The 21,420-nt window shown below is 38.0% G+C and overlaps 1 protein-coding gene across 1 annotated transcript in view; it reads right to left on the bottom strand.

Annotated features, from left to right (window-relative positions):
• glb1l (galactosidase, beta 1-like) overlaps positions 1 to 21,420 on the bottom strand; it is a 197,806-nt gene that overhangs the window by 145,993 nt on the left and 30,393 nt on the right. Inside the window, exon 3 of the mRNA XM_039755971.1 lies at positions 19,400 to 19,550. Within this exon, the coding sequence (XP_039611905.1) occupies positions 19,400 to 19,550 (151 nt within the window). The remainder of the gene's footprint in view (positions 1 to 19,399; positions 19,551 to 21,420) is intronic.

Raw genomic sequence — 21,420 nt, 5'->3', positions numbered from 1 at the left:
GCTGCTGTACAGCTGTGATTCCATACTCAGATACAGTGGGTTAAAATACTCTGAATGGTGCAATGACAGTAACAACGCTAAAGCAGCTATGGTATTTGGAATAGCCTGGCCATTCCGTGCACCATTATATAGTTATTTACCAGCACTGAGAGTAATGTTATCCCCATGTAGTTGCCGCAACCCAAGAGATCACCCTTCTTCTTCAGTGGGTGATGACCATACAAATCGCATGAATATTTTGTCAGTGCCTGTAGAAAGTTACTATACTGTATTTTTATAACATTAGTGATCACAAATGACAATACAGTACCAACTCCCCTTTAACATTTGGTGTCATTTGCACCTGTATTTGCATTGCTTAATCGTTAAATGTAAGTATCTGGATACAACTAAGAAAGAAAACACCACAGAAAAAAGAAAAAGGTGAATTCAACAGTGTTGTGGGATAGATCATCTGTAAATTTTGTTCTGTATTTTCATTATATTTTGCTGAAGACAACAACAAATGAACAAAATTCAGGACACATCAAAGCATATCCTCTTCCCAACTCTACCTCACTTTTAAAACAGCTGTTCCAACAAAGAAAGGAATACATGCTGGTGTCTAAGGCTATCAATTAATTTGTAACATGGGCATCTGGGACAACAAGTTGCTAAATTGGTTCACAGCCTGGGAAAGGAAGACATGCCAGTAATACTAATCAACAACAAAAGTTTTATTGTTTGGGGAAAAAACTGACGTACTCAAGATTAAACAATCTGTGCAAAATTCATCCATCATATTGACAGCCAGCCAATCAGGTGCCTGCAACAATCATCTTTGTGAAACCACTGGCATTAAATTTTATAATAAATATACCTCATCTGAAGAGTGACATTAGGGGCAAAGACGTCAGAAGAAGAGAACAGAGCAACGTCAGAAGAGGACACCGGCAACGTGCGGCCGTTTCCATCTGATCATTAGAAAAGCATCTAATGAACAACTACGAGTGCTTGACCAGAAGCCGCCTAGGACATTCATCCTTGTCATCTTTACTTTTTCGTAAGCTTTTTCAAAAACTATATATATCCAGACTTTAATATCGGTCCTATTTTCTATTATTCTTTGTTCACTATTATTATTATTCCTGTAATAAATACCATGCTGCTTTTAACTGTCTATGCTTTTTCTTAATGTCTAGAGTGATTAAAGTAATAAGGTAGATTTCTTTGAGCACCAAGTGCAGCCATTGCCATTACCTCTGTGCTGCAAGGTTTATTAAGACTGTGGTTGAGAGCTCCACCCAATAATAGGGAACTGTACATTAAGTAAGGCATTCTTGGCAGATAAATGGCCTATAGTCAAGGATGTTGAGCCTTTGTTTAAATGTAATCTTGGAGACAAAAAGTAATATATAGATCTGAGATATCTTTAAAACATTGTATGTTGTCCGTGCTGATAATAAGTAAGTCTCTTGAAGTGCTGAGAGAGTGACAGGTTGTTTTACTCCTAAGGCACTTGTGTGGTTTAAAGTGCTAGAGGTTAACCAGCTGTATATGTGTCATTCATAGGGCACTGTTGAGTTTCTGTGTGTATGTGTATAGCCATGTAGGCGTGTGTTAATCTTAAGGTGCAACAGTAGACCAACCCGGTAACGACTTTATGAGTACACATAGTGTGGACTATGCCCGGCAGTTTATCCCGGCTAAGTCCCCCAAGCCGCCAGATGGAGCCCTCCCTGCAGTATGGAGGTGCCCCAAAGATACCACAGGGGCCGCAAGAGGGAGCTGTAGGGAGGACCGAAGACTTCTCCGTGCCCTATAACCCGGAAGTGCGTCAGAGGAAGAGCGACGAGCTTCCGGGGTGAGAAGAAAAGGACTTGTACCTGACGCGGAAGTGATTAAGAGTCACATGCACTGGGGATTGGAACACTTCCGGGTCAGGGTATATAAAAGGACTGTGAGAGCTCCCAGACGGAGAGCTGAGCTGGTTGGTAGGAGGGCAACGCGTCTGGGAGTGGAGGATTGGTTATTGTTATTATTGGAGTATTGTGTTTATTTATGAATAGTGTGGAGTGGAGGGTGCTTCGTGCACTTTATTATAATAATAAAAATAATTATTATTGCACTTTTACCTGGTGTTTGGCGTGGTACCTGAGGGTTCAAGGGAGCGATAGTGCCTCCTATTGCTACAATAGGTAAAGGTTAAGTAGGGGGAAATGCCATGCTAATTCAAAAAGAAAAAGGTAAGAGAAAGTTGAGTGTACAAAACTATAACAAAAAACTAAATTCCTTCTGAATGTGATTATAATATTTTTCATACTTTTATAAATGCAAAATAATAGTATAAAAATGACAGCTAATTAAATACAGGGCAAGTAAAAATTATATTAACATTTGAATGGTGGAAACAATTCATTTAAAAAATATACTTCTTTTGTGCAAGATAATTTACAGGAATGTCTCAACCTGTTCGGCATCATGTTCAACACATGTACCATTTGTGGTTTTGACGATGTGGGTCCTGTTCCATGCTGCCTTCTTACTTTTGGGAGCCTCTTGAACACAACACCATTGGTAATGTAGCCAGATGAGCTGGAGAATGAGGACACCATACAAAGCAAGGGGAAGTGCAAGAGCAAGTGCAAACAGTGCTTTTATTTAAAAGAAACAAATCCAAACAGCGTCCAAACAAAGTGAAGTGCTCCAAACTTCAATAAATAAATAATCAATTAAAAACAGAGTAAAAATGTGGAGGTTAAAATCCCAGTAAATAAATCCTTTAAAACTAGGTTAAAATACTGGCTGGAAGCAGTCCCTTCTTTAAAAACACAGTGCATTCTTTAGCTGGCAGCTCCCCTGCTTCTCCCATCCGGGCCCAGCAACAGGGGAGCACCCTACCTGCAGCTGACCTCCTCATTCTGGTCTGCTAGCCTTTCAATCCATGGCTCCGTATGGCTCTCACCAGACCGAGACTTGGGTTCCTCAGCTCATGCTGGGGCTTCAACCTTCCAAGTATCTGACTCCCACTGCCTTCTGTGGTCTTATGCAACAAGCCGTCCACGATCGTGGTCACTCCTGCTCCTCTGAAAAACTCAGCAGGAGTGACCCAATCCATCTGCCCCCGGGTGCCAGCCAATCACCCCGCTAGGGCTCGCTACCCAGCTGTCTCTCCTTATTACAGCGAGCCTGCTCTCACTCGCTCCTGCACCAACTTCTTCACCTCCTACCACCTTCTCTCTTAACCTCTGTCTTTTTTTTCTTTCTTCTTCCCCTCCGCACTCTTTTCTGAGCTTTCTTTTTTTACCTTCACACTCGCGCTCCTACTATTTATAATGGAGACGTGGCACAGGTGCGGCAATTAGCAGCTCCCGGCATCAAAAAGGAAATATCCCACACCTGTGCACTTCAGTGTGGAAACACCCAAGCCCGTACCGCTCCAGCCACACTACAACTGCCAAGTGACCTTATGAATTCCATAATTTTGTTGGTTACATATTTAGCTTTTTTGCTGTATGTACTGTAAGGGTCGAGTTTTTTAAACATTGATGTTAATGTAGGTTGTGAGGCAGCAGGTTTGTTTGTTGCCAGAGAGTGTTTACACGTGCTAGCTTTTCATACTTCTCTGTATTTTTTTTGGTGGCAAGTTCTTAAATGTTTGATAAGTTTTGTGGCACAGAAAGTTTTAGCCGATGGCACCCAACAAGTAACTTCCAATGCCTATTGTGCAAATTGGGACATGTTTAGAGAATCCTTATCAGATATGGATGATAATGAACTTGTCAAAAAAATGTGTGGATGACTATGTGCCTCCAAAAACAATCCATATACATCCTGATAAGAAACTGTGAAGCACTGGTAATATCAGGAATTTGCTGAAGGCACACAGCTTTACATTTCAAAAATGGGGACGTGCAAATATACAAGAAACAGAGATGCAATCTCAGAAAAGCAATCAGACTGGCTAAATTTTAGTATAGGAGAGAACTACAGACAGAATTTCGAAAGAGTAAACATTCAATGCTTTTGGACCACAAAGTAAAAAATAATCCAATATCATCTTCGTTGTTCATTCCAGGCTGCTTTGATAGTGACAACAAGTACTAAGTAATTCAGTTGCCTGCAGCACCTCATCCTTCTTTGTTTCTGCATATGAAGTAAGGCATCAGGGCCTGATAGAATTTCATTTTTATTTTTTATTTTTAACAAGTTGCAGCTAATTAGTAGTAGTAGTAGTAGTAGTAGTAGTTAATTACTTCAAATCTTCAGTGACACTGTTAATATTTTACTGATAGAACAATTTGTCTATGCCTATTTCAAAAGAACAATTATATCTATGCCTAATAACTCAACTGTGTAATATCTGAATGACTACAAACCATTGGTACACATTTAATTCTTGATGAGGTGCTTTGAGAGATTGGTGGTGGAGCACCTAATGACCTCTAGTTAGCATATCGTCACAAGCAATCCACAGAGAATGCCATATCCTTTGCATTCCATACCATCTGGCACATCTAGATAATAAAAAATTCTTATGCAAGAGTGCTATTTGTGAACAGCTCAGCATTTAACACTGTAGTACCATGTAAGCTGACCAGCAAATTCCACAATTTTTGACTTTGCTCCACACACGATAACCAAATTTTAGACTTACTAATCACAAGACCTCAGCATGTTCGACTGGCAGTATACCATCCTCCATTCTGGCATTCGGCACTCCATAGAGTAGTGTACAGAGCCCCCTGCTCTTCTCCTTGTTCACCTATGACTGTGTGGCCAGACATGCTGTACAGTAGTTCCAATTCCATCATAAAAATTTGCTGATAACACCACAGTAATAAGCCTAATCACCAGCAATAATGAGACAGCTTTTTGGCAGCAGAACAACTGGACTGTGACATTTGCTTTTACTCTAATGAATTACACCCAATTTGAGCATCTGCTTCACTTATTGGTGAACCACATCCCTCTTATAGTTCACAGGCCTCTTTGCTTGCAGTATACAATATGGGTGCATCTGCACCTTAACACCAGACTAAATCACAATCCTGTGTTCTGCTCATTAGGATCATGCCACTCCTTCAGAAGATTAACATGTTAAGATTTGAATGGGCTGGGGCTGAGGAACGTAGCTTCGACAATTAAACATTGGACTGCGACATTAAAGTTGGGCCAAAGTATGCATCAAGTTAGAATAGCGCCTCTGCCTCCAAGTGGCCCAGCAATCTGTGGGTCAGATCCATCAGCGAGTGTACATCACACCAGAGTATCTCATTACAGAGGTTGTCACTTATCCCAGACAAGACTGAATCAATAGCAAGCTTTTGGAATGTTTTAAGGTTGAATGTCTTGAAGCTATAGGGAATCCATCTGTGCGAGACCCCACTCCTGGTACTACTTGTGATGTGTGGGTCACTGACATGCCCAAGAGAGAAGGAGGTGAGTCCAGGCATCCTAGAAAATCAGCTTTATTGTCATGAAAACAGGAACAGTCTCATCAAATGGGATTTGTCACTTCAGCACACAAAGACATAGCAAGCAAGCAGTGATGTTGTCAGTTGTCCTGCATTAGTTTCTTCAGATTAAAAGAACAGACATTCATCCTCGTCAGGTAGGTTCAGTGGCTACAGATCAGTGGCTGAACCTATTTACATTTTCCTTGCATCAACCATAGGATGAATTTACAGTTGAACCAGCAGCAGACAACCAACTCTTGCCTGTTTTAACAGAGTCACAGCGCATGGCGCAGTTGGGGGGTTATCGAGCGCAATTGTGGAATACCGGGATCACAACCTCTACCTCATGTAGAAAGCTACTAAATTTCTTATGAACACCTCAAATTAGAGCGGATTATGCCAATTTGAACTATTTTTCTTCGATCAGCACTGCCTTGCAGTCACTCAAAACATAATGGAAAAGGATTATGAAATAAGACACATTCATTTATAGCAATGCTTACACATTTGAAACTCTTCTTTCATTAACTTCTGCCGAGTTTGCCTTAAGCAATATTAAGAGAAAAAGCAGCCTGTCATAGGACACAATTACAATTCTTGATTTTTCTTATTTATTGACTAGGGGACTTTGCCCGCCAACCCCAACTATCCCCCCGCCCCCAGCATGCGCTACGTACCAGTCACTTCGCATCGATTGTGAAGAGGGGGGCTGAACACCCCAGGGATATGCGTTTGCTCCTCCAAAACGGTGATATAATGGGAAACAAATAGTTATTTTTACCTCCTTTTAGCTTGCGCATGCTTCGAGCATTTAAAAGCAAGTACCGGTCCTTTTGTCTTACTGCCTCGTCTCTCTTCTCACCAAGACATCCTCTGCTCCTGTTGGGGTCCCGCACCCGAGGCACACCCCTATGAAGAGGAAGATTTTCTATTCTTTTAATTGAGAGACGCAACTGTCTCCTCCGACTACACACAGAGCTCGATTCACTCCTGAAAGAGACTTATGTTTGTTTGAAGTGTCTGAATAATGTTTCTAAAATCTTCTGTGTATGTGTGCAACTCTGTGACCCAAGCGTAACAGCTTATGTGGATTTCACTTTCACCAAACAACAAATCTTTTAATTCTCGTGGATATGCCTCTTCATTGGGAAGAAACACTACTTTTCCCTGATGGCAACTCGAATTAGATGATCTACAAGTCTCCGACTTAAAGTAAATTCAATCTCTTTTCACTATTCCGTTATTTCACTGAGTAATAATTTCCGTTTGTTTGCGCTAATGTGATTTTTGTTATAATTTTTTGGAGACTTTCATATTTTCGTACTTCCATTATATCTAACCTGCTCTGCGTGTATATCACGCCAACATTTTTTAATTCTTTCCGAAGTTCTGCTTTGTCATCTACTCTTTGTCTCGCAGGACAGGAAAGTGTCTCTCTGAGAAAGCCACATCTCGTCTCTCTGAAAAAGTCTTGTCTAGTCCCAAGATTTTTTTATATAACAGAGAGATAACAATGCTGAACATCAGAATATCCATGTTTCCTTTCACATTCAGTCAAATGAGGATATGATCTGAAATATAAAACCCCTCTAGTTTAAAAAAAATCATAAAAAACTACTCTTCTGGGAGAATAACTGTCAATATTTTATTAAGTTTAAAAATTATTTAGACACTTATCATCTTTCTAGGACACAAAGTTCATTTTCTTTTCTCCTTTTTACCATTGCAGTGTGGCTCAAACATAGATTCACTTACTTTGTAACTACACACATACAAACACAAGTATATATTGTGCCAATGGAATGCAGTTGTTTTTATTGGGTCACACCCACTTTCGGCTGCTAAAAATATAAAATGTATGAATTACAAATGAGTAAATAGCACTTGTATATGTATACATTACAATTTTAATCCATACTGTGCTCTGTTATATTCTCAATACTTTGGGAGATGATTTTGAACTATAAGCCTGAAACATTAGAAAATACTATGAATGTAACACCTTTTCAGGAGATAACTGGCAATCAACAGTTTAAAGTTTAATTTAAGAATAATTTAATTAATAAAGGTAAACAGGGCTAATATTTTGAGAGTATTTTCTGGTTTTATTTTGTTGAAGTATAAACTCAGGCCATATGGTGCCTGCTGGAACACAGATGTTTAAACATATCAATTACACGTTTCATCAATCAATCAACAAATTAATTCGGTCCCTAATTACTGACGTTTCTATAAAAAACAACCAAGCTTTAACCAAACATAACAATGGCTAATCTTACACAGATTTGCTGGCTGAGAGAACTGTGATTTTAAACTTCACAGACCAGTTATGTTCTATTTATGCAACCTTTTGGGACCATATCAGGGAAGGCCAACAAATAAAAATGGCATCATCTCTGTACATACAGTGGTGTGAAAAACTTTGCCCCCTTCCTGATTTCTTATTCTTTTGCATGTTTGTCACAGAAAATGTTTCTGATCATCAAACACATTTAACCATTAGTCAAATATAACACAAGTAAACACAAAATGCAGTTTTTAAATGATGGTTTTTATTATTTAGGAGAAAAAATCCAAACCTACATGGCCCTGTGTGAAAAAGTAATTGCCCCCTGAACCTAATAACTGGTTGGGCCACCCTTAGCAGCAATAACTGCAATCAAGCGTTTGCGATAACTTGCAATGAGTCTTTTACAGCGCTCTGGAGGAATTTTGGCCCACTCATCTTTGCAGAATTGATGTAATTCAGCTTTATTTGAGGGTTTTCTAGCATGAACCGCCTTTTTAAGGTCATGCCATAGCATCTCAATTGGATTCAGGTCAGGACTTTGACTAGGCCACTCCAAAGTCTTCATTTTGTTTTTCTTCAGCCATTCAGAGGTGGATTTGCTGGTGTGTTTTGGGTCATTGTCCTGTTGCAGCACCCAAGATCGCTTCAGCTTGAGTTGAGGAACAGATGGCCGGACATTCTCCTTCAGAATTTTTTGGTACACAGTAAAATTCATGTTTCCATCTATCACAGCAAGCCTTCCAGGTCCTGAAGCAGCAAAACAACCCCAGACCATCACACTACCACCACCATATTTAACTGTTGGTATGATGTTCTTTGGTGTTCCTTTTACGCCAGATGTAACAGGACATTTGCCTTCCAAAAAGTTCAACTTTTGTCTCATCAGTCCACAAGGTATTTTCCCAAAAGTTTTGGCAATCATTGAGATGTTTCTTAGCAAAATTGAGACGAGCCCTAATGTTCTTTTTGCTTAACAGTGGTTTGCGTCTTGGAAATCTGCCATGCAGGCCGTTTTTGCCCAGTCTCTTTCTTATCGTGAACACTGACCTTAATTGAGGCAAGTGAGGCCTGCAGTTCTTTAGACGTTGTCCTGGGGTCTTTTGTGACCTCTCGGATGAGTCGTCTCTGCGCTGTTGGGGTAATTTTGGTCGGCCGGCCACTCCTGGGAAGGTTCACCACTGTTCCTTGTTTTTGCCATTTGTGGATAATGGCTTTCACTGTGGTTCGCTGGAGTCCCAAAGCTTTAGAAATGGCTTTATAACCTTTACCAGACTGATAGATCTCAATTACTTCTGTTCTCATTAGTTCCTGAATTTCTTTGGATCTTGGCATGATGTCTAGCTTTTGAGGTGCTTTTGGTCTACTTCTCTGTGTCAGGCAGCTCCTATTCAAGTGATTTCTTGATTGAAACAGGTGTGGCAGTAATCAGGCCTGGGGGTGGCTACGGAAATTGAACTCAGGTGTGATACACCACAGTTAGGTTATTTTTAACAAGGGGGCAATTACTTTTTCACACATGGCCATGTAGGTTTGGATTTTTTTTCTCCCTAAATAATAAAAACCATCATTTAAAAACTGCATTTTGTGTTTATTTGTGTTATATTTGACTAATGGTTAAATGTGTTTGATGATCAGAAACATTTTGTGTGGCAAACATGCAAAAGAATAAGAAATCAGGAAGGGGGCAAATAGTTTTTCACACCACTGTATACATGTCCTTACCACATTTTACCTTTCAGCTATGGAAACATTTCAACAAGAGACCAGCAACAGGTTGGAATATCCCAGCCATCTTTAAATTACACACTACAGGTCTCTGGCATAATTTCTAATGCTGGATTACATCAATTTCCCCTATGGAGGGTGATGGCATGTGGAGGTAAAGCAGAGGTTTAATGAGATCATAAAACCTATCCGGAGTAGCTGTTGTCATAGACATTAATGCACACATATGCATCAAGGCTCCAAGCAATGATGATTCTGTGTGCATGAATAATAAAAAAACATATTTCTTCAACAGGATGTAAATATTGTACACTTGCCACTCTGTGTTTGTAAAAACTGTATATATAATAGAGCCATCTACCTTAATAAAAGGATAAGTATTTGTGTATCCATCCAGTTTCTATGTCTTTGTCATTCCAAAAGATGGTGCACCACAAACATTTATAGCAATGCATTTTACTACTACCACATGCATTACAAAATACATTCCAATAGATGGTGCACTGCAAAGATTGACGTTGCTGTCTATGTTGATTACTTAGATTTCAACCCATCTTAAATGGGTGCACAGCTAGTATGTTTATATATATTTTTACATTTCTATAACAATTATTAGCTCTGCAATTGGATATATTGATTATGTATAGAGTTGTGTTTACTTGTTTATTGAAGTTTGGCAACTAGGCATTTCACTGTACATAGTACTGTGTATAACTGTATGTGAGAAATACAATGTGATTTGAATTCATGTGCAACTCGTATCTAATACAAAGTGGCACTTGCCTAGAATTATAGTCTAGGCAGTTGCCTTTATTTGAGATATCTGTCCCCATCCATAGTTTACATGGCTTATAACTTCTCTGACCACAGAGACTTCATTAGCAGATTCAGCTAGATAGACCATTACTGAGCACACCATTGTGGTCTTGAAGGTACCATGTCTATGTTTCAATACGGAGGGTAGTACTCCTCTATATGTGTGAGAGAAAGTGTGCAAAATTAATACTGTTCTGCTGTGTCTTACACAACTTAGACAATCAGCAGGGTCTTCCACTGTCAGAGATTCCTAATGTATCTAAATTAAAGCAGATGCCCGAAGAATCAGCTCCTGAACCTGTCACTGCTTGGTAACAGAGTACAGAAGCAATTAACAGAGAAATTCTAATAAGGCAAGACTATTTTCTAAATACATAGAACAATAACACATTAAAAACTAACAATGAAATATTTATTTCTTTGGTGCAAACAGAATATTTTAGTACTTTGCATATTTCCATAAGAGTGTTACTTATCTTTGTCAAAATCCTGTTTATTTTTTTCAGTGGAACTGATTTTTTCAACTACTTGGTATATCATTGTTCCTCAAGGACAACATCTGTACAAACCAGGTAGTTCCTGAGTGGCTAAAGGGATGTATGTAACTTGCAAAGGACAACGTGGACGCTGGTCCACATAGTAAAATATTAAATTTCACTTCCATTTTGTTTGGCTATGGAGTATGTTAATATGCCTAGGTCTTTGCAAGTAAAATTGATGTGTGCATACAAAAGCTAGGCTACACTAACAACTGGAAGACTATTAAAGAATTTGAATGAACAGTTGACTGCTCCAGTGTCAGAAGCATGGTGCCTTCTCCTACACATAAAATGCCTGAAAATTAGGTTTCTCCAGTAATGGAGGCAATACGCTTATCTGCAGCATGGAATTTAGGACAGTCTTGTCCACCTCTGGTAGCTGTAGTTACAGGTTTTTTTTTCTGAATGCAACTTCAAATCATTTCCACTTGATTTCTTGAATAGTCTGCATGGTAGATGACATTGAAGTAACTGCATTTGTTAGCTCCTCCAAGCTTTTTCATGAGTTATTCCACTATTGAGACTTGAAAATACTTTGTTTTGTTTAATGTATGAGAATCTCAAAAGAACCCCCTCCGTTGGGACATCTTTTGCAGACCTTATATCCATATTAAATACAACCTCCTTTTAAAACAGCTAACTATGAATTGATAGTCATGGATTTATGTTACCAAAAAAAAGTCAAAGAACAAGAAAAAAAGTCTTCTTACAATGAAGTATATATAATAAACCCTTTATGTCAAAAAAATTGTTTTTTCCCCCATTTTCTTTTTTACGCAGTTGCTTTCAGCCTTTGAAAAATGTTGCCTCCCCAGCCTTACCCAATGAAAAATGAAAATGACATTTTCAGAAAGAAATTTTGTTTTACTAGTCATAATATAAACACCTGTAGAGGACGTCTGTACCCTTTACTTATAATTCTTCCTTATTTATGTACTATTTTTTGGCATATGTACAATTCAGAATAATTCTTTCTTTATTTCTATTTATTTTACTTGTATTACCTATTGACTGTCTTATTAAAAATTATTACCTTCTGATACTCCTCTGTTTATGTTGCTATCTTTATATTGTTGTGTATATGTTTATTTCATTTTTAGCTTTTTTTCTATTTACTATGTTCACACGTTTACAGTATTGTAGTTTGATTATTGTATTCCACTTTTGAATACTTACTTGAATATATTATACACATTGTTTTTCTGTTACAATTTGGTTATCTGTTACAGTTTTGTTATCATACCCTAATTCATACTTAACATCATTATCATATATTTGTTACCCAAGTAATAACGTAAACATACTGGGATTCATCAACCTTTCCAAATCTGGGTTCAATGAAGCATTTGGAATTCAGTGTTAAGTTTTAGTAGGATGGTCTCTTACACACAAATATACTCATTCATTTCCAGATGCTTCACAAATTAGCCTTATCATGTGCTTCTTACCAAATTTTTAATTATTGGTAACAGTTTTGCATGCAAATACTTAAACAAACATTGTCTACTACCAATAAAAATAACTCAGTGAATGCATTTAATGTTAATGTTCTAAATCATTCAGAACACATTTGCTGGTATCCTTCAAATGATAAATCTAAATGATTTAGGTTTGATTGACTGATAAAATATGCATTGTTTACATCAGAAGAAAAAAAAAAAATGTTACCTTGTTTTAAAAGAGGTAGATACAAGAATTACATGCAATTTCACGAAGTAAATTTTACTTAAACTAGCCAACCCACGGCGTAGCATACGCTGCGTAATTATTTATTGATGTGTGAACACTTCCTGAAAGACACAGTTGTCCAAATGGGGAGGGTCTGAGGATACAACTGTCAGTGAATGAAAAGATGGAACTCAGGAGAGAGCAACATACAATTGTCCACGACTGAAAACAGGTTTTGGCAGAAACAGGCATATCTTTTTGAAATTTTGGCCCTGTGGGTTATTAATTGTCATTGCAAACACCAATCTAACAGGAAATTGTCAGCGCGTAAAAGTAAAAGGCAAATTTGAATTTGATGGGGTCAGGGAAATCTGGGGAATAAGGACAGTTTGTGAGGTAGCAGATGTGATAGTTTTACACTCCAGTACATTGCGGTGAATGCTGGTAACAGAAAGTCTAGTGCCATTACAGAGATGGATCTCCTCAACCATGTGCAAATCCATTCAACACAAACATTTGTCTGCAGCCACGCTGATGTGACGTCACTTTCCCACTTTCCTCTTACTGAAAAACATTTACAAATGCATTTCACACCGGAATTTCAATGCAACATTTGCTCAAAAACCTTCACACTCCAGAAATATCTCAGAGCACATTTAAACATACACTCCACTGAACAAACGCATTCCACACAGGTCTTTCAATGCACTATTTGTTCGAAAACGTTCCAACTGCAGAGATATCTCAACGCACATTTAAAATCACACTCAACTGAATGAATTATGCAATGTGAACATTGCCAGCAAGGCTTTAAAACAACTCGTGCTCTCAAGAAGCACTTACAAACTCATTCTAGTTCTTTTCAGTGTCAACTCGCAAACCCCATGCACAGTCATTGTATTCAGTTTTAGGCTGCTTTTCAAGACGATACCGCCATTCTTGTCCAAGAACATAACATTGGCCTACCTACCACAGTATGTACTTCTTGCAATGCTCTTCATTGGCCATCAGAGGAGTTGGGGGGCCCGGCCCTGTCGTGCATATTCCATGGTATCCCATGGTCTTACAGATTGTGGGCGGAGCTTTGTGAGTTGGTGGGCGGGGCTCTCTGTCTTGTGTGCATCTTGCGTGCCCTTAGTGAATGGTGGGTGGGGCTCTGTCGTGCATTTCCCCATGACATGGGAGGAGGGTTAGAGTGGGTGGTCGGGGCTCTGTCGTGCGTACCCCATGGTCGGGCGACTTGGTCGATGATCTACATAGGAAAGCAGCCGGAACCGAAAAGAACAATGAAAAGTCAACAGTAGACGTGGGAGGAGGGTTACAGTTGGTGGGCGGGGCTCTGTCGTGTGTATCCCATGATGCGGGAGGAGGGTTAGAGTTGGTGGGCGGGGCTCTGTTGAGCGTATCCCATGGTCTTAGAGTTGGAGGGCGGGGCTGTGTGAGTTGGCAGGCCTGGCCCTGTTGTGTGTATCCCATAGTATCCCATGGCCTTACAGTTGGCGGGCAGGGCTCTGTTAAGAGTTGGTGGGCGGGGCTCTGTGAGTTGCCGGGCGTGGCTCTCTGTCTTGCGTGCATCTTGCGTGCCCTTAGTGAATTATATATATAGATACTTGTGCTCCATTAATAAACTTTGTACCAAAATGTACCCTGAGTAAAGATATGTCCAAAGTTTTTCTCCAAATTATATACAGTATGTGGTACTAGTTATAACTGCCATTTTTCTGTCCATAATTTTCCTCTAAATTATTTCTAAAGTAAAGTTTAGAGCATATTTTTAAAATTGAATAGCCTATATTTTTTATGTAATAATGAATTTCTATGTTCATTAAACATGGTTCAATTACATAGGTTATAAAATTCATATAATACAAAAATCTCCACAAAAATATACATAATTGTCACATCAATGCATCAAAAAATTTCTTTAGTGCATTTATTTTAATCTAAGGTACAATAAAACAGAATGTTAAATTTAAACATAAGACTTTGAGAAAAGTATTGAAGAGATTGGGTTATTCAGTCCCAAACAAGTCATCAATCCCTATCCACCAAACTTGAAAAAAACGCTAATTTGACATTTGACTGCAAAATACTACTACCAAAAGTGAGCAGTAAATACTGTATTATGTTATAATTAGTAATCAAGGTCTCATCATGAATTATACTTATGATGCTTGTGAAGGCATATTATTAAATAAAAAGCATTTTAGTTAACGTATGCTGCCATATGAGAACAATTTTATACAGTGAGACAAGGCTCTTTTCAAGGTTGAAAATCCAAAAATGTAAAAAAAAATCATCACACAAAAGTCTATCATATAAACTACATTAAGACAACCAATATTTACAATATAAATAAGTAATGACAAAAACGAAAAATCTAAAAATTAAATGCACAAACATAAAGTTCCAGCTGATAATAAACAGATAAATCAGATGGAGTAATGTGGTATTTAACTATTAGCATTCACTTTGAAAATCAGAAATATCTCGACAAGTAGTGGATTATCCCTCTAATGTGATGCTTCTTCGCCATCCTGATGAACAAATTCAGTCTGATTCCAACTTCTTTTGTACTGAAATAGCAATCTCTGAATGGTTTGAATGCAAATTTCCATTAGCAAGCCATTTCCAAGCATGCAAAGTATTAAGGTTTAACCAGGATTTCCTCCATGGATTAATTTCTTTTATTTTTATTCACGTTTGTGAATGTTTTCCTTCTTTTTGTTTTAAATTATCCTCTTATTTATATTTTCTTGTTTATTAATTATTTTGTATTTTATGCCAATTCTGTTAATTATCCTTGTACTCTATATGTTAAACCTGTTGCAGAAGTCCTTCAGCTTCATGAATGAATTAAGAGACTTCAGCATTAGTGTTGAAGTATTAGTTTCCCTGCTGGTGATGTTTTGTATCTCTGTATCTAGCAGTGGTCATACGCCCCCGGGAATTATTCAAGACAGTATATCCATCCCAGTAACCACGGCAAAGATAATAACACCAGGAATTATGGTACAAAAGAAAGTATATACTTAACTTGCTTTTAAAGACTGCATTTATTCCTAATAACAAAACAACTGATGAAGCTTGTAGGACTGTACAAATAACAGTGGTAGGTTGTGCTTTTAGTTTAAGGGCTTCTAAACTGTGCAATGGTCTGGTTGCTACTATAAGAGATGCCCCTTCGGTCTCAGATTTCAAATCCCGGTTTAAGACTCATTACGTCAGTTTAGCATATCCTGACTAGAGCTGCTGATTGAACTGTGTATACTGCATCTCTGTTATTAGTCATTAGCACAAAAACATAAGCAATATGATAGTTATAATTGCTGACTAACCCTCACCTATTCTGTTTCTCTTCTTGGTATTCAAATGTGGCAATTGGTGCCCCTGCCCTACTGCCAAGTTGTTTTGCCTGCATAAGGTAAAATCATCTCTGATGGAGGATTGCAGGAATCGTCGGGTAAAGGGGTCCTTTCATCAGATTGGCTGGCCCAGCACTGACTAAAATTTGTGGCCTATTTGTAAGTAATGATTTTGTGGAATGGACTGCACATACATGAAGATGATGATTAGGACCTAACTCAGGTTTGGTACAGAGACCCCAAAATCCTTCAAGACTTTTCAAAATTGATGGACTCCATGCCAAATCACATCCAGATGTCTCTCAGGAATCCAGAAGGTCATATCATGTACTGATGTGAGTATATGAGTATTATTAATAATAAAACAAATAGAGCAAAATTGATTTTTGTTGTTTTATTAGTTTCAATTCAAAATTGTCAAAGCCAAAGAAAAACAAGAAAACTTCTCAATACCCAAAATGTATTTTGAAACTCATAGTCAAAAGAACAATACCTATAGTAATTCTCACAACAACAACTTCAGAAATGCATGCCCGATTTGACCGAACACACAATCTCAAATAACCTCAATAAAATAATCTCAATGTCCAGCATTAATCGTGAGACAAACCGGTCCAGTTAATTTCCAGATTCAAAGGGGTATCGGCACTAACTCCAAGATTGACACTATTCATGTGGCCAATATCAAGCCGTACTTTGCCCCTCCCTTGTCCAAGGTGGGGGATGAGGCGGGCTACATAGTAGTAATAGTGTTGTTTGTGTTCATACCATGTGCGTCTTGTTTCCATAGTCCCGTTTACTGTTTGTGTGTGTCAGTGAATGACGTCCCCGTAAAGGGGGACGGATGATGGAAGGAGATCGCAGCCCCAAACCTGGAAAACACCGGTTTTCAATTAATCAATTACATTTGTCACAGGACTATAAAAACAATTAAGAGGAAACAAGGAAGGAGGAAGGGAGGAGAGAGAGAAGGAGACATTCATTTTACGACCACGAACCACTTGTACCTGCTGTATTCCACATTGCGCATTTCCATCCAGTTTGTCTTTCATTACGCCGGACTCACTCCAACACCCTCATCACGAGAGACCCCGGGGTCGGATCATTTTCCACCATCGCCGAGGATACACAGTGAGGCTGTTCCATTTTGTTCCGGGAATTACAAACACTCCATATATCGGTTAACCAGTCCTCTGCATTCAGGACAATTGTTACTCGGACTCAAGTTCATGACCGTTCATTTCCATGCTTCATTCATTCTTTTTTGATATTTGTGTTGTTTGTTATATGTTACAAGGGCAAGGGAGGGGTTGTTATATTCATATAGGAATTTGTCACGGTGTTGCTTTGGTGGAGGGATATTTATAATTTGTTTAGCTTGTCTGTTTCATTTAATACAATTTATCAGTTTAAGTTTACATATCTGCTTTTCTTTTGTGCTTTTTTACACCGTCGATTGTGGGGGAAAGGTTTAATTTGTTAAAGGTACGGCTTGATTAAGATTTAACCTCAGCAATTAATCCAGGACACAGGTCTTGGAGGTGTAGCTGCCGGCCGGGTAAGGGGTCGGCCGTTACACAGTTAAGTACACAACACTGGCTTCAATTTAGTTGCACTGTAAGGTAAAAGTTTTGTGTTCTTTTTTGTGTAACCAACAGTTTATGTGCGTCTCTTTCAGTTCAAGATCATATACCATGTAGATAATGAAATTATATACCTCTTTCATATCATATTTTATTTGTCACATAAAAATTATAAATACTGTATAATGTGTAGTGAAATGCTTACTTTACAGAAGCTCAAGAAAATATATGCTTTATGTAAATAAATAAATATAACAAACAACCACCCAACCAACACAAATAAGTACATCATGCTTGAATAAGAGAGCAGCTGCTGTCATTAATAGGCTTGTAGGTCGGAGTAAGACATTGTCATTGATTTAATATTTATACCTAAAAAGTTCCTATTCAATGGTAAGATGTCTTTGGTAAACATTTAATCTGTTCAGATATTTTGGTGCCTTTCTATTTATACAAAATATAGGTTGCAAAATGGGCTTTACTATTCTCGTTATTTTGATTGGTGCAAAGTGTGTGATTTACAGCTATATTATGCAAACTATCTTATGCTTCATAAGCTCAAGCAATTGCATATTTGTTAGTATTTGCCATTGTGAACTCAGATTTGTTCATATTGTATGTCAGATGTTCCATCAGTTATAATAAAGGATGTCGGATGGAACCACTGCAGTGGTGATCTCAAGTGTTATTTATTAGATAATTTTCCAGCATTGGACTTCAGGTTGTTCTAATATAGCAATCCAGTGGCAACCTCTTACAAATTACTCATAAAATGGTGATGTACATGGAAATCCAAGATGGCATCACGGTATGTCATAAAAAATATTGCAACAGTTTCAAAAAGAAGTTAAAAATAAAAATGGGTGGAAGAGCTGAATTCACTGTACTAAGAAATCTCTTATGGGAGCCTGTAAGTAACTTAAAAATATATAAAAATGAAAGCAGATTACATAACATAATTTAACTAATAAAAAATTAATTATTAAAGCAGAAACTCTAAATTTTGAGATGTAAAAAAACAACTTGAGTTGGTATGGGAAACAGAATTTAAAACAAATTCTTAGTATGTTTTTAATATTTAATACTTTACCATTAATGCTTCATAGTGTATGATTAGTGCTGAAGTATATTAGTGTAGCTTACATTCACAAGAGAGCTTCTGCTGCTCCTCTGGCTAAGAAATAAAAATTAGCATTTGAAGTTTTAACTGCTGACTAGTGCAGCTCTAGGGATGTACATGGAGCACTCTGATAATGTTAAGCATTATGTGTGTCGCCTTTCAGCCAGAGTTTCATGCCTGGATTAAGTATGCATTCTTTTTGTTTAATTTGCTTATGAATTACTATGTAAATATGCTTGGTTTTGTTTTGTCTCTTACTGCATGTTATGTATGGATTAAAATTTGTTTTTTTAAATATTTTGTGTTTACGTGTGAGGTCAGTTTTATTACTTTGTTCTTTATGCTTGTATTCTGTGTGCTGAGCTGGGCCATTTAAAAAGAAGCTGCTCATGAAATGGGTACTTAAGCATTGAGGTTGTTACCGTTCGTTATTGGATTTCCTTTTGAAGTCTTTTGAAGTTCTGGCTTTGATTATAAGGCACTGTTCTTGGATTTAGTTTTGGACTTATTTGCTTTCAGGTTTGCCTTTGAGGTAAACACTTTTATGAATTTCTACCCATTTTTTCTTTGTAATGTTTTTTGCATTCTCAGTAAATCTTCAAGCATCAAAAAAACTTTTGTTTTTATGGGCCAGAGGTTTTTTGTGTTTTTAAAGCCCTTGTCACACTGCTGGCCATGCTTTTGTGACAACACATTCACTGACCAAGACATAGTCTGATTTAAGTACAAATACATTAACACAAAGATGCCATTATCACACTTCTAAGCCAGTTGACCAATGCCTGTATCCTATACATTATACATTTCACTAACACATACCTCTACAATTTCCAAAGAAACAGAAACCACACTTACCATCTCCCACTCAGCACAGATGTAAGGCCCAGGCCGTAGAATGACCAGAAGGCCTGTCTGGTTGGCAAGGTCTAAAAAATGCTCCAGATCCCGATCTCCTTTAAAGTTGTATATGCCTTGTATTGGCTCATGAAAGTTCCAGGGTACATATCTGTTAAACAAAAGAGGTACAAGTACAACAGAGTTAATGTCCACTTAAATACTTTATAGAGGATCACAGTCTGATAACAGAGTTCACGGGAAGAAAAGGGACTACACTGATTTTAATATAGACTCAAAACATCAGCAATTACAACATCTGTCTCGTAGGCATTTTCAAAGGACATCCAATAAAAACAAATTCTAAGAAAGTAAAGACTGCACCTTTTTTTATAAATCATGCATAATTCTAGCATTTTAAGCTTTTTTTTAAAATATGTGGCATTAAAGTCAATGATACAGGAACAAAAAAGTGCAGCAATGCAGAAAAAAAATACAAACACCAATTTCATGATTTATTCCAGTGTTTCCCAGACTCGATCCTGTGGCTGCAGGTTTTTGTTCCAACCACCTTCTGTTTTTAATTGGACTCCAGGGCAAAAATAGTGAACTGTTATTTCCCAAGTTCTGTGTTTTGGGAACAATATAGAAATTAGAAAACTAAGCTAATAATATATATATATATTATTATATATATATTAAAATGTACCAAACAGTTATATGGGAATAATCTTTTTTCTTTTTAACAGTATTTTCATCTTGATTTTCTTTCTACTTTTCAAGGTGTTCTAATTGTTTAATTAATCCATTATCTACTAATTAGTGGGTCTGATGCTAAAGTAGTTGCAGCCTTTGATTATTCCATGTTGTTTGCCTGGGTCTCTGCTCTGCTAGTTTTTAATCCTCATTAATAACATACAACAAAGGGGGAAAACTGCACAGAGCAAGGGCAAAATATAATGAAATCAACAAAAGAGAGTTAAGCATTTAAATCTATAGGAAAAGCAGAAATATTTCTAAATCTACACTAATAAAAGGCAAAGCCCTCACTGACTCACTCACTCACTGACTCACTGACTCACTGATCACTAATTCTCCAACTTCCCGTGAATGTAGAAGGCTGAAATTTGGCAGGCTTATTCCTTACAGCTTACTTACAAAAGTTAAGCAGGTTTCATTTCGAAATTCTACACGTAACGGTCATAACGGTCGACAACGTCCGCCATGTTGAACTTTCGTATTTATTGTCCCATCTTCACGAAATTTGGTAGGCGGCTTCCCTGTGCTAACCGAAACCGATGTACATACTTATTTCAATGGTATGATGCCACTGTTGGCCGCCATATTGAACTTTCTAACGTCACTAATTTTACAACTTCCCGTGTAGGTAGAAGGCTGAAATTTGGTACTTATTTCGGTGGTATGATGCCACTGTCGGCCGCCATATTGAACTTTTTAACGGTCTTTGTTACTTATGGGCCCATCTTCAAGAAATGTGGTATGCGGGTTCCCAACGCTAACTGAATCCTACTTACATACATATATACGTCCATAGCTTGCAGCTCGGTTACCGTGTGAGGTGGTGTTGGGTCCCCCATCCCAACGCCTCCCACGTTGTTGGCTGGGTGCCTGCCTATATAAGGCCGTCCGTCGCTCAAGTCTCTACATTCCCTTCCTTGCCTCGCCACGGGATTCACGTCTCCCTGCTGATAACTACAGCCTTTTTATTTAATCCACGGCTTCTCCACTGTTTTATTGTTCATTTATTACGATTATAGTTATTGTTTAGGTATTTTAGACTTACTTTACATTGTTCAGGTACCCATTTTCTTTATCATTCCGACCGTACCAGCATTAACATGTCTATCGAGGTGATCACCATCGATCAAAGAACTGTCACTTACCGAGTGGTTTGCATGCCCGGAGATGGCACCTACCTTTTCCATTCTCTTTGTTACATAGTGCATGGCCATATCAGGCTCACTCTTGATATCCAGAGGAACATTGTGTCTTATGTATTGAATGACTGGGACAGGTTCAAG

Source organism: Polypterus senegalus, chromosome 6, assembly GCF_016835505.1.
Source record: "Polypterus senegalus isolate Bchr_013 chromosome 6, ASM1683550v1, whole genome shotgun sequence".
In the NCBI taxonomy this organism is placed as follows: Eukaryota; Metazoa; Chordata; class Cladistia; order Polypteriformes; family Polypteridae; genus Polypterus; species Polypterus senegalus.
The sequence above is the reverse complement of the archived record's forward strand: the minus strand, read 5'-3'. Positions and strand labels throughout refer to the sequence as shown.